At 38.7% G+C, this 14,038-nt stretch overlaps 1 protein-coding gene across 5 annotated transcripts in view; it reads left to right on the forward strand.

The window, feature by feature from the left end:
* Positions 1-5,981, forward strand: part of Il1r1 (interleukin 1 receptor type 1) — a 73,430-nt gene extending 67,449 nt beyond the window's left edge. For all 5 annotated transcript variants that reach the window (XM_076833369.2, XM_076833368.2, XM_076833371.2 and 2 more), the window contains 3 exons: positions 1,398-1,541; positions 2,174-2,341; positions 2,884-5,981. In XM_076833369.2, coding sequence (XP_076689484.2) covers positions 1,398-1,541; positions 2,174-2,341; positions 2,884-3,302 — 731 coding nt within the window. In that variant the 3' untranslated portion in view covers positions 3,303-5,981. The remainder of the gene's footprint in view (positions 1-1,397; positions 1,542-2,173; positions 2,342-2,883) is intronic.
* The last annotated feature ends 8,057 nt before the right edge of the window (positions 5,982-14,038 follow it).

Below are 14,038 nucleotides of genomic sequence, written 5' to 3' on the forward strand. Positions count from 1 at the left end.
TCCAGTTCTCTGCCAAAGCAGATGAGTTTAATATGATTTCAGTGTATGTCTAAATACAAACAACATACAAAGGTAAACCAAATTTAAAAGATAACCTTTACAGTTGTTTCAAAAAAAAAATCAAATACTTAAGAATAAACATAGCAAAAACTATTCAAGTCCTCTGTGAAACAATTTAAAAACATATCTTTGAGATTTATCAGGGATCAGATAGATGTAGGGATATACAATGTTCATAGGTTGAAAGACTCAATGTTATAATGATGTTATTTCTCCCAAAATGAATTTATAGATTAAACATCATTCCAATCAAAATTTCAGCAGTATTTGCATAAGTTAAGTTAGTGTTTGTGTTATGGTGACAGATGGATTTAGTCTAAAAGTCATATGAAAGTGTAAGTGACCAAGAATAATAAAGATGGGGGCTGGAGTTGTGGCTCAGTGATAGAGCACTTGCCTTAGCATGTGTGAGGCACTGAGTTCAATCATCAGCACCACATAAAATAAATAAATAAAATAAAGGTATTGTGTCCATCCACAAATAAAAAAAAATTTGCTATATGCAGAGTTATGTTTTAGATTTAATTATTTAAAAAAAGAATAATGAAGATGGTCTTAAATACAAATGACAGATCTGGAGTATTTATACAACAGACATCATGATCTTGTATGAAGTTACCTTAAGGAGGACTATCAATGTGAACTATCCACTGGGTCAGTTGGGACCTTAACCTGGAAAATGCTGTATCTTGATTTCTACTTTGTACCAAAATCAATCCCAGATGGATCAAAGATCTAACTTGGAAAAGTAAAATAATATAACTTTCAGATACTCTTTTAGAGGATTTTCTTATAACTTTGAGATTCTCTTTTCTGGGTTCCCACAATGAAGGCACTTTCTTCTTTTAGTTTTTAAATTTTGATTCTTCAGTGTTCTCCCCATCTCTCCTCTTCTGTAATCATTGGATGAGTAATTAGAACAAGGCCAGGAGAATGTAGAAATGTGAAAAGATTCCATAAATCTCCTTTTTTTCCCCCTCCCAGCTTTTGGCTTTTCCAAAGCTGACTCTTGTATTTCAGGGACCTTTTATAGGCTGTTGAATGATGCTCTTTATAAAGCTATAAAGTACTCTATTCTATCTTTTTTTCTGTCATTGTATATTATGCTATTTACCTGGAAACTTAATAGAATGAACCTTAGTGTTAGGTAGTTTCCATGTCACATTTCTTTGCATAGTATTCATTTTTAGCGATAACAATGAATGAGTTAATACTATCCAAATATAAAGACAATCCGAAATATGCTTTTGCTACAATGAAAATGTTTGATTTTTTATGCCCAAATTTTTAATTCTTTTTGGTTCTAATACTTTCCCCCCTCCTCTTTTCTACTGTAGTGCCTGATTTCCAGAAGCTCTTGATTGGAATATTTGTTACATTAACAATTATAATTACATGCTCTGTTTTCATCTATAAAATCTTCAAGGTTGATATTGTGCTTTGGTACAGGGATTCCTGCTCTGATTTTCTTCCCCCCAAAGGTATGATTTTTGCATTCTTTGAAGTATTTTCTCATTTAAGAGGGCATAGTTAGGAGAGGTAGAAGATGACTAACAGGAATTTTACTGAAGGTTCAAAATGATATGTGGTAGCATGTACAAGAATAGTAGTTATTCTTATGGGTAATTCTTGTTTCACAACTGACTAGGCTGAATGCCTTATTACTTTAGTTATTCCTTTAGCATTTATATGATGGGACAAGTAGGTATTTAGAGCATCTGTCAATAAATTCAGTCAGTGATGTGCTTTATGCTGTGTAGGACATACATCACTTCAAAATTCACTTCGAAAACAAAGAAAGAAATGACTAGATTTTCACAAATCAGAGAGACTTGCAAAAAATACTACAATAATATATATAACATATAAAATATTACAATAATATATATATATATAATTAAGAATAGATAGAATTCTGGGATGAGACATTCGGGGAATAATATAAAAACAAGGAGCTATGAATATTTCTATACCAAATGTACAAAAATTGGCCAATAAATGCAATATAAGAACAGTTTTGTAGTAAAGCACAATGAATAGGAAACTCCAAAGAGATGAATACTTAAAAAAGTATTAGTTCTAAATGCACTACATTTCTTCATTTTTCCTTTAGCCTCAGATGGAAAGATCTACGATGCATATATCCTCTATCCAAAGACCTTTGGGGAAGGGTCCAACTCGAACTCAGATATTTTTGTGTTTAAAGTGTTGCCTGAGGTCTTGGAAAAACAGTTGGGATATAAACTGTTTATTTATGGAAGGGATGATTATGTTGGAGAAGGTATGTATATAATGCAAAAGAATAAAAGGTTGACTGTTGTGAAACTAGTTGCTAAATCTGGGACCTATCTTTCTAGAGGTCTCAACACAGGTGTACATATATTACAATTTTAAGAATCTCTTCAGACATGTATGATGGTGATTTTCACATTTATTAAATGTATTCACTTCTCCCAGAGTTTATTAGACCAATAATCAATTGATTTTTATTGTTTTGGAAAACACATTGATTAATTAGACCTAGTAGTTAATTTTACAACGGATATAATAATATAGGAGTGGTGTAGATCAAATGATTTAACAAGAAACTTTTAAAATTTTGACTTAAAGTTTTCTGAGTTCTAAGTGAATATTCAAGTTTTGTAGGCCAGTTTATAAGTGAGTATATAAAATGGGAAAGACTTCTAATCTTAAATAAGGCAAGAAAAAAAACTTTAGGAGCTATAGGGACGGAGTGGGAAGAAACTTGTAAGGTTTTGGTTCCAGAGAAAAATGATTATAAATAGTAATTTGACTGTCTGTACTGTGCTTCATGTTTTTTAGATGCTATTGAGGTCACTAATGAAAACATCAAGAAAAGCAGAAGACTGATCATCATTTTGGTGACAGACATGTCAGACTTCAGCTGGCTGGGCTGTTCATCTGAAGAGCAAATAGTGATATATAATGCTCTCATCCAGGAGGGGATTAAAGTGGTCCTGCTTGAGCTGGAAAAAATCCAAGACTATGAGACAATGCCAGAATCCATTAAATTCATTAAGCAGAAACATGGGGCTATCTGCTGGTCAGGGGACTTCAGAGAGGGACCTCAGTCTCTAAAGACCAGGTTCTGGAAACAGGTCCGGTACCATATGCCAGCCCAGCGGCGATCTCCTTCATCCAAACACCGGTTATTGTCCATGGCCCATGAGTCAGACTCTAAGGAGAGGCATCAAAGGGAGGTTCACCTGCCTCTGGGGTAGCATGGAGAAGCTTGGCCAAGAATCTTTTGGGTGCCTGCAGTCTTAGGGTGTTGAGCCTCCTGCTGACCTAATCTCTGAGGTCACCTGGAATCACACAGTTAAGGGAGCAGGACTTGGTGACAGTGGCAGGCCAGGGCAACTCAGGTTACAGGGCTTGGGAAAGCCTTTATAAAGGCCCTCTCTGAATGTTGAACTTCTGAGAAAAAGGCACTGAGACAGTGAGTTGGAAGAAGAAAAAAGAAAAAAAAAACATGAAAGGAATGTTCACCATCTATAGACAATTTTATTAAGTCATCCACAGACTGATGGTGGGGCTTTGGCCATCTCTGGGGACGCTGCAGGATCACTGGCCCCGGAGAGTCTCTTCTGGGCAGCACTGCAGATGAAGTGTGCCTGACACCTCACAGAGGAAGGTAGAAGTCTTCTTGGAGAACTTTCCACGGCTTGCATTTTCCATACACATCCACAATGAGTTGTCACTTTCCAAAGACCAGATTGCATTTTATAGACCTTGAGAGGTATCATTAAAATGAAGAAGGGGGTTCTCCAGGATTCCGAGGCTGTGAAATCCCCTTAGCTTTCTTTAGAAGACAAAGACTTGTAAAAGCAACAGAAGCAGAAATTGACCCACCTCTTCCACCACTCTTTACACTTTCCTCCCTGCAATGACTGACCTGAACTTCCACATTCCTCTTCACTTTACTTGGCTCATTGCTTCTTTGGAAAGACAGCTGTGCTTGTCACCCACCCCGAGTCTCCCAGCCTGTTTTCAAAGCCGTCCCCTCACCGTCCTGTGATGTGAGTCCCAGGTTAGCCTCCTGGGCCTCTGCACCTGCTCAGGCGCCTCCATGTTTGCTGAATTTTCTCCTCCCCTCACTGGAAGTCCTTCTTGCGTTTTCTCCAGCTGACCAGCTCTCCAAAGTCAGAGTTGACTTCAGCACTCTGGTTCCTGGGAGCCTTCCCCTTAGACACTGCCACCCTTACAACTCTGTCTGTCCCTCCAGTCAGTTAGCTAGTGCTGCCAGTTGCTGGTCCCCTTACAAAGTGGCTCCCTTTGCCAGAATCTGTGCTGAGGAGAGACCATATGTCTCTCTCTGTCCCTTGCTACCTTCCATAAGCAATTTGCACATGTGAAATACATTTGTATAGTGCTTTATTTTTTTTAAAAAAAATGTTTTTGGGTAATTATACCTAATTTTTGCAATTATTCTAATTTTATGTAGAGAGAAAATGACTCTTTTTAAAATTACTCTCTTAATTCTATTGGATCTGGAACTTGAACCTGTATTTTCCCGGCTTCTAGTCCAATGTTCAAATGCTTGATTTCAAGTCATTAACTGTTCACCCATCACGGATTGCTTTATAGGAGACTACTGAGTCCAGGAGTATTTTTATATCACAAACAAATTTGATAATTTTCAGTGTTGGAATTTATAAAAATTATGTTTAGGTTTTTATGCACAATATTTTTATTTCCATATGTTCTTTCCTTAAAGGTCAGCATTTCTCAGCCAATTAAAAAATGAAAGCAAAGAATGGGGGGTTTTTTTGGTACAGAAAAAAATTTTTCAAAATTTGCTCACAGTTCTTACGATAATTAGAGCAACTCTGGAAAATCACAAAGCCAAGTTCACGTGACACACACATGGTTTTCAAAGTTGAATGAACAAGGGCAGGTCTTCTTTTTTTCATATTCTTTGACTACCTAATTATTATGGGTGAAGACAAACACTTATTTGGAAAGATATTTTTTTCCCCTGAAGCAGTCAGAGCTAGACAAAACCAGAGTTTAATATTTTGACTCTTCCTTTTCTACCTGTATTCTCTGATCCATAGCATTGAATAATAGTACTGCTTGGGAACTGATGTTTTAAAAGAATTGGGCTCCTTTTCTTTGGCTGCACACAGAGAGCAGGATGTCTCATGAGGTAGAGAGGTGTCATGACTCCCAAGGTCTGCTAGATACTTTAGAAGTTCTGCTGATGATTTTTATCTAGCATATATCGTGCCAAGAAAGCAAGCCAGTTCTGAAACTTAGAATTAGCTAAGAGGTGAGGGTGGGGACAAATTGGCCATAAAGCAGAGGGTGAGGGTGAAGACAGCCAAGAATTACAAGTAGCTTAGTATGTAGAATTTAGACAGGAACAAGAATCTCAGACAGGGACGCACAGTGTCAGTCCCCAACTCTCCCGGGAGGATCCCAGAGGATGAAGCCACATTCCTGATCCCTGTGACCTGCCCTTGGATTGCTGTCTTCTCCATCAAACACTTTTTAAAGGTCTTCTTTTCATGCTTTCCCCATTAGTTAAATCTCACTGCACTTTTCAGTGGTATGCTTTTAAGTCAGTCTAAGTGCTGAAGAAAAGTTTGTAAATGCAACAAAATATTTAATTACCAGTGGTTAAAACTGATTTAGCAGAATCCATATTTTCCCTCCCCTTTCTTGTTAATTTTACTTGCAATGAAAGCCAAGGTATTGAGCCATTTTTAATGACATTTTTGATAAATTATGTTTGTGCTGGTTAATGAAGGGTTTTATTTTTTGTAAATTGTTTGTATAATTCTGCAGCAGATGCCAAGTATTTTTATATCTTAAAACACCGAGTTTATGTACAGTGTGCATCATTGATCAATAGACTGTACTTGTTTTCCAATAAAATTGTTAAACTTTGTACTGAATATTATTGAAAATCTGTTTCTCTGCCTGCCCTTTCCACAGCATACCTGCATACTCCCAGGCCTGATGTAGAGTGAGCACACCTTCTTCAGAGAGACCTTCTGGGGGTGGTGGGCCGCGAGAAGGGGGATGGAGTTCAGAGGTCGCTGGCCATACATTGAGCCCTGACCTCTGCTGCATTCTGTAGCCTCATTTGTACTCAGTTTGCTTACTTCTAAAGTAGATTAAATTATGAGTCTTATTATTAAACTTTTGCTTATCCAAAAATTGATAATGGCAACATTTGTATGAACTTTTAACATTTTACACAAGGTCTCTATTTATATTCTTTGACACAGGAGTTGGACAAAATGGGCTAGCTAGGTGTCCAAAATGCATGTGCTGAAGCTTATAAACTCTGAGGATTAGAGCTCACTCACATCTGGTCAGCACTTAAACTTCCCTGCACTTCCAATGAGCAGGTGGTTCTGTCAGTACCTGGGGGGAAATGGAAGGTGCCAGGTGGACCTAGAGTCTCGGACTCCACTGGAAATGCTACCTCCATCTACCTGGTATGAGCCTTAGATAATATTTGAACCCTGTTTCTTTGCCTATAAAATGGTTATAATTCCTAATTCATAGAGTTGCATAAGGATTGAAAGATTAAATGGATTACAAGAGGCACAGTGCCTAGCACAAAGTAGGACCTTAGGAAATGGAGGCTTTTTTTAGTAGCTATTCTATGAACTAACTTGGTTCTCTTGAGTCCTATTAGAAAGGATTTATAAACAAGATGTGGCAGTGGACCCTAAGAGGTACTAAAAATAAGGACAAAGGACACATTGAATTATTTTGCAACGCTGAGATCTGGAGCCCTGCCCAGACCACAGCCCCAAGTGTGAAAGGATGTTTAGTGGTCTAAATAAAAACAGATGTAACATACTTCTGAGTGATGTTTCAATAAATCCCTCAATAAAAATCAACAATGCAGAAACTTATAAAAAATTAGGAAGCAGATATCTGGTAAGTTTGCCTATCCTGAATTTCTCACCAATATAATTCAGAGAGCTTTCCATCATTTTTTGTGCTTTAACCAGTTAATGTTTTTTAGCAAATTTTTAGGAAAAAACTAACAATCATTTAAAGAGTCATATTTCCCCCTTTCTTTATCAGATAATTTTTTTTTGTGAGTAAATGGAAAATAGCTTTTGGTGTGGGGGGTGAGGCGCTAGGGGAAATCTTCCAGAATTCATTCATTCTTTTTTTTAAAAAAATTATTACTTTAATATTAAATTATTTTATGATATCAACACAGTGCATAATCATTATAGATAAATTATAAAATAATAACAATAGTGAAAATGTCCATAACCCCATGCACGGACACATCCATTGCTAATTCGATGGTGTTCACCTTTCCAGATGTATTTTTTATATTAAAATTTAAAATTTTTTTTCTAATCAGTTATACATGACAGCAAAATGCATTTTGTTTCATTGTACACAAATGGAGCACAGCTCTTCATTTCTCTGATTGTACATGATGTAGAATCACACCATTTGTGCAATCATACATGTACCCAGGGTAATGATGTCCATCTCATTCCACCATGACCTACCCTATGCCCCCTCCCCACTTCCCCTCCATTTCCACAATCCAAAGTTCCTCCATTCTTCCCACGCCCCTCCCCACCATTATGGATCAGCATCCACTTATCAGAGAGAACATTCGGCCTTTGGGGTTTGGGGATTGGCTTACTCCACTTAGCAGGATTTTCTCCAACTCTATCCATTTACCTGCAAAAGCTATAATTTTATTCTATTTCTGAATTATTTCTTGAAAGGAATCCCATCTGATGAAAGAGACATGAATTATAAATTCCTGAATTGTCTCAATTTTGAAACTAGGGCAAAGCACCTAATTGTGTAACTCGGAGTGTGGATGTCAGGTGGGTTCTTTGTCTCACGAATTTGAAGAATGAAATCCAGGGACACAAGGGTGAGAGCAAAGTAAAAGGATTTATCAGAGTAATAGAAAAAAAAAAGAAAGAAAGAAAGAAAGAAAGAGCGTAGCTCTTGAAGAGGGAGGGGTCCCAAGAGGAGGATACCAAGGAGTGTCTGTTGTCTAGGGAGTTTTAAAGGCATACCTGATGGCCGAGCACAGGTGATTGGTGGGAACTATTTTAATGAGGAATGCCAGCTTGGACCTATCAAGCTCTTTAGGCTCTGGGTTTAATAAGCCAATCAGAAGTGCACAATCTTAATACCTTATTTACACAATTAAGAGGATGGGTCCAATCTTGTGTTTTGGGATGTCTTTTGGAGAAGAGAGAGAGCTACAGAAAAGGGTAGATTTGTTGATTAGCTTTTGCTAAGGATAGGAATCGCTAAGAAAGAGATATTATGGTTGAAGCTGCTAGGAACAGTAACAGGTGTTAAGGAGCCTTTGCAGTTGGAGCTGTCAGGGGCAGCAAGTAACAGGATGTCCTCCAGACCTGATGTCTCCTTGCAAAATGGCATGATGGTCTCTTCCCCTCCTCCCCTCCTGACACCCTTCTCCTGTCGTCCTATAGGAGGTCTACCTTCCCACCTCACCCCCTCAATTGCTTTGAATCCAGTTTTTTCATCTGTAAAACTGTACTTCCTGTTTTATAAGGTGTTACTATGTAGAAAATCTCCATCCAGTACATGGGATAGAATCTCAAAATATATTTCCTTAATTTTACCATTGGATGAGTACAGATAAAATGAAAAGTTCTTCTTTTACTAAAATAAAATAAACAAATGCACCACTACAATAGCAAGAATTCATGAAATAAAAAAGAGCACACTTAAAAATTAACACATGAAAGGGAATATTATGGGATGTAATAACATTTATTTTATAAACAAAGTATGAAAGCCCGTGCCTGTGTGTGTGTGTGTGTGTGTGTGTGTGTGTGTGTACATTACGGGGAGTAAAAATTACAGAAAATAGGTGGTTATGAGTAAATCCCAAACTTGCTCATCTTAATACGTGTTGCTCAGGGTTCTCCTGAATTGGATTGGCTGATTCAGGTACATAAATCCTGTATGTTCACTTTAAATCTGAACCCCAGTCTCTAACTCAGCAATCTCTAAAATTTGCAGCCGTTAGACCAGTTGAACCGGTATCTCCTGCATCTGGGCTCTTGTGATCCTGTTGACTTCTCTGGTGCTCTGCTTAACCAATTGGGAAGTTAATTTTATCACAAAGGGAAAGTCTATGAAGTTTATTTGTCTTAGAACTTTTTTTTTTTTTTTTTGCTGCGGGGCAGTGGCGGGTGGCAGGGGCACTCAACCACTGAGCCACATCCCAGTTCTATTTTTATTTTATTTAGAGACAAGGTCTCACTGAGTTGCTTAGTGCCTCTCTTTGCTGAGGCTGGCTTTGAGCTTGCTATCCCCCTGCCTCAGTCTCCTGAGCCTCTGGGATTACAGGAGTGCACTACCACGCCTGCTTGTCTTAGAACATTTGACTTGGAAGTGAGCCTAAGTGTCACTGGGTTTGGCTTCCAGGTCTGGGAAGGGCTTCACTGATAATCATTCCCATGGTGTTCACTGTTTTTTTTTTTTTTTTTTTTTTTTCCAACTATCCTGGGCATAGATTCCTCAGACTTTGTTAGTGAGAGGGCATTGCATGTTTCCCAGCTCATGTGGGAATCCACTTCTCTTTTGCCTGTGTGGTTCATTCTGCCTGCCCACAACTCCACTTTCTCTCCTCAGCCATCTTATTTGGTTATCCTGCTTATTTTGAGCCAGCCCTGGCTTCTCATTTGCCTTAAGGCTATGGATGGAGGCCATCATTTTTGCTTGTTTCTTTGTTTTGTTAACACTTTTCAATGTTAAATGATATCCCTCCTTCTACTTACTTGTTTCTGAATTCTTGTGTTTCTTAAAACCAGACCCCATGACCTTCCCCAAATTCCAAGGGGGGAACATGTTTGCTCTCAAGCTTACACTTAATCCCTTTATTAGTGCTAACCATGTGCCAAACCAAAGGGTGAAGAGAAAGTTGTCATTATAAAAGGTCTTAAATCCCTGACCAAAGTATTTTGGACATATCCTTTGGAGTAGGTGTGTGGGCACTATTGGGGGCTATTGGTTAGGAGAATGTCAGGCACAGAGAAATAAGTTCACTGGGAACTTTTGTGAGTTCAGAGGCAGTAAAAGATGCAAGAACTTGGTGTGGTAACTCCTCTGTGAGCTGATTGTATTAGATTAATATTTTATTTATGGAATTAGGTACGATGATCTCCCTTTTATCTATTTCCTTTTGCTAGCTATTATATTTGTGAGATTTATTTATTGTTGTCTGTGTTAGCACGTTTCTCATGCCCGGATACTATCCCATTGTGTGACTCTACACATCTGTTTTATCCCTTCTATTATCCATGGACCTTTGAGTACGTTCTTGTTTCTGACTCTCTTGAATACTGAGGCTGAGAACATGCTGGCAACTACCTCTTTTGGTGACCATCTGTAGGGGTTCTCATTTGTGGTAGCCCCCCAAGTGGATTTGCTAAGTTAGCTTCAGCCGAGTTCACCGCATGGTTTTCCTAAGTGGTTGTGCCCGTTCATGCTCAGCCATTGGTGGAGAGTGAGTTGTTCCACATCCTCACCAACACTTTCAATCTTTATGATTTTAGCCATTTTGGTGGGGTCTAGTGGTAACAGTAACATTTAAAAATGTACAGAAGATTAATCTTTTTCTGCTTTAAATCTTCTAATAGCTTTTAATTTTACTTAGAATAAAACCCTTTTTTTTTTTTTTATTTTGGCTACCCGCCCCTGTATGATCTAGCATCTGCCTATATCCATGACTACATTTTTCGCCCCCCACCTCCCATTTGCTGTAAGCTGGTCACACTGGTTCAGTTTTCTCTTATTTGGAAATTCCCAAACTCTTTTTTCCTCCTTTAGTGATTTTGTACTGGTTCTTCCTTCTATGGGGAGAGCTCTTCCCCCAGATACCTACTTGGTGGCTGCTTGTCTTTGCTCCTATCTGATATCTTACCTGGTTCTCATCAGTCTAAAATCATCTTTTCAAACTTTCTTCATGACTAGACAAAGGAATGATTTGAAGCTCCAAGAGAGCTCTTCTCCAGCTGTTTCCAGCACTTAGCACATCATCTGGCCCTCGGGGGAACTGCACTCAGCTCTGAGGAGTCAGTGGATGTGTGGGAGGGTGGGGTTAGGCTCAGACCTGCAGCAAACCAGCTGCTCTTAGCACCATCCTTGCGTCTCCCACTGCGTCTTCTGTCTCTGGAAGTTCATTTCATTCCAGTAATAAAAGTCTACCATGAAATTGCTGCTATGTTTTCCCAATTTCAGAGACAGGACATATAAAAATGGAAGGACTTTGGTGGGGCCCCAAACGTTGGATTTTGGGCCATTTGATCCGTGCTTGTGAACAAAGTTCTACTACGTGCTTACTAGGAAACTGTAGTTGCAAATTATGTCCAATGAAAAATCATCAGATGTTTAGTCAGAACAAATAAAAGGCACTATGCATCAGGTAAAATGTAATTTTATATGAAATATTTACTAAAAATATCTCCTGAATATGCATCATGTACTGGACTGAGGATTAAGTATGTTGAAGGTAAAAGTCAGCCAATCAGAATCCCTCAACACCTCCATCACACACAGATGACCTGCTTTTGCTAGCTCTTAAAAGGAGAGAATGAATCTCTAGCGGGAGTTGATTTGAATTATAAACACATAAATCCATAGAAAATGTCAGTTACTCACCTAGTGAATGAATGGTGCTTTTAAAGGACTGGCTAAGAATATTCAGACTGCCAAAATGGGAAAGAATGAGGTAAGTGGAGTTGGGGGCACCAGGATAAAATAATCAATGCCTGTCAAACATCTCTTTCAGGTCTGACAGGGCTTGATGGAGATCTTACAATGATCAAAGTGGAGACAAGGGGTGTTGCTGGGAGAATACAGTGAGACATAGGTGCCTCCCTGTGAAGGCAAACACATGAGATGTTAGAGGTAGAATTGAATGGGTTCCCTGCAGATAGGTGATATGAAGGCATGCAGACAAGGGGGTTAAGGGAGAAACATGAAAGGGATTTCACATGAAGGTTATAATATGAATGGTTGATAACATAAGCAAAGATGTTCCTCTTTCCTAGTAATTAGGAAGTGGAAAAAAAATCACAAGATAGGTTTTATACCACTAGACTGGCAAAACTTGCAATATTTACTATTGTAACATTACCAAATATTGTCAAGAATATGAAGAAATGAAACTCTTCTTCTCTAAAGAATATGACTGTGGAAAAAAGTAGGAATTTGCTAACATAGTTGAAGATGCCTCTGTTCAATTGTCATGAGAGGGAGTCTGAGAAGGTCCCAGAGTGGGGACCGCAGATGGGTCCTTGACAAATATTGCAGACAAGACTTTTCAAGATGTGTAGAGGCACAAGCCGTGATTTTTTAGGAAAGCAAGGAGTACACATTCAAGGGAGATTGTGGGTGACCTTGAGAGTGACATGCATTTTTAGGGTCTAAGGGTTTTTTTTTGTTGTTGTTGTTGAACCCAGGGGCACTTAACCACTGAGTCATATCCCCGGCCCTTTTTTATTTTTTATTTTAGACAGGGTCTCACTGAGTTGCTTAGGGCCTCACTAAGTTGCTGAGGCTGACTTCGAACTTGCTATCCTCCGGCCTCAGCCTCCGAAGCTTCTGGGGTTACAGGCGTGCAACACCACACCAGGCATGGGCTCCTCTTTTTAAAGGAAACCTTGTGAAGGGTAAGCATGGGAAAGTACTTGGAGATGACACCCTTCTGGTGGTCATAAGATGGTTTATGGTAGTCTGGTGACTCTCAGGATATTTAATTTAATGTCTCCTCTACCAGGTCAACAGGTAATATTTGGAATGTACCCTGTATTATAGATTTCTTAAAATACTATATCTCTTTTTTTTCACATCTTCATACATGTATTTTGTATAATGATGACCCTCTCCTTCCTGTATCTCTTTTTGAGTTAGAAGACATAAAAATAGGTATAAAGGAGACGTGAGGGTTAATACAGGAGTAACCACTATTTAAACTCCAGATCTGATAGTTACTTTTACATATCTTGATCACAAACAGCACACTTAAATCAATCATTAGACTTTTCCACAGGTACACTAATGTAGCACTGTTTCACAAAGCAGAACATGTAGAAAACAAAGAAGAAAGTGACCCCCATCCTACTAATGATCAACACATCAGTAAATGACCTTCATCCTGATAACGTCATGTCAGGAAATTACCCCTTCTGTCCTGGTAGTTGTCAACACACCCAGATACCAACACAAAGGAGAATGAAAAACACACTATTAGCTCTTGTCCCTTAATATTGATCTTATGTGTATAAATATGTCCAGCTGAGATGGAGCTGGCCTGTTCCTCTACGATGCCCACACTCTATCCCGTCTCTCAGAGTGTGCATGCCTTTCTTTCCCTCAAGATATTTAATCTGTGCTTCACTTTGACTCGTCCTGAAGTTCCCCTGATGTCCTCGCAATGATGTCAGGGATACTCACACCCTGGTTTTGAGGTCCACCTCTCAAACTCAGGGTGTGAGTATTAAGGGTGACCTCCTTAAGACCTTTGTCCTGGTGAAAACTTAACTTGATCTATTTTAAAAACATATGTGCTAGTACATTACATGGGCTGATTAACAGTGCACAGGGCAATTTTTATTAATGAGTGGAATTAAGTATCTTTAAGATTTGTAGATTTTTCAGACATTTGGGAGTAGCAAGTCTGGGAGAAAAAGTGATCTGGCAGAGAAGGGGGCTGGAATGAGGAACTCAGATTCACAGATCAGGGTTCACAGATGAAAGTTACAGCTGCCTTTTGTCTCTTTTCTTACAACATTTCTTTTATCCTACCTCACGTTGATCCTGCAATTGCACTCAAATACAGACACAAGAATTGTCACAGCTGCACACCTGTAAAGCAAAATATAAATCTGGAACAAACTGTCCAAAGGAGATGGACATATAAATTGGGACATATTCATACAATAGGATATTCTACTGCTTAAGGAGC

The sequence above is a fragment of the Callospermophilus lateralis genome, chromosome 14, assembly GCF_048772815.1.
Source record: "Callospermophilus lateralis isolate mCalLat2 chromosome 14, mCalLat2.hap1, whole genome shotgun sequence".
Lineage (NCBI taxonomy): Eukaryota > Metazoa > Chordata > Mammalia > Rodentia > Sciuridae > Callospermophilus > Callospermophilus lateralis.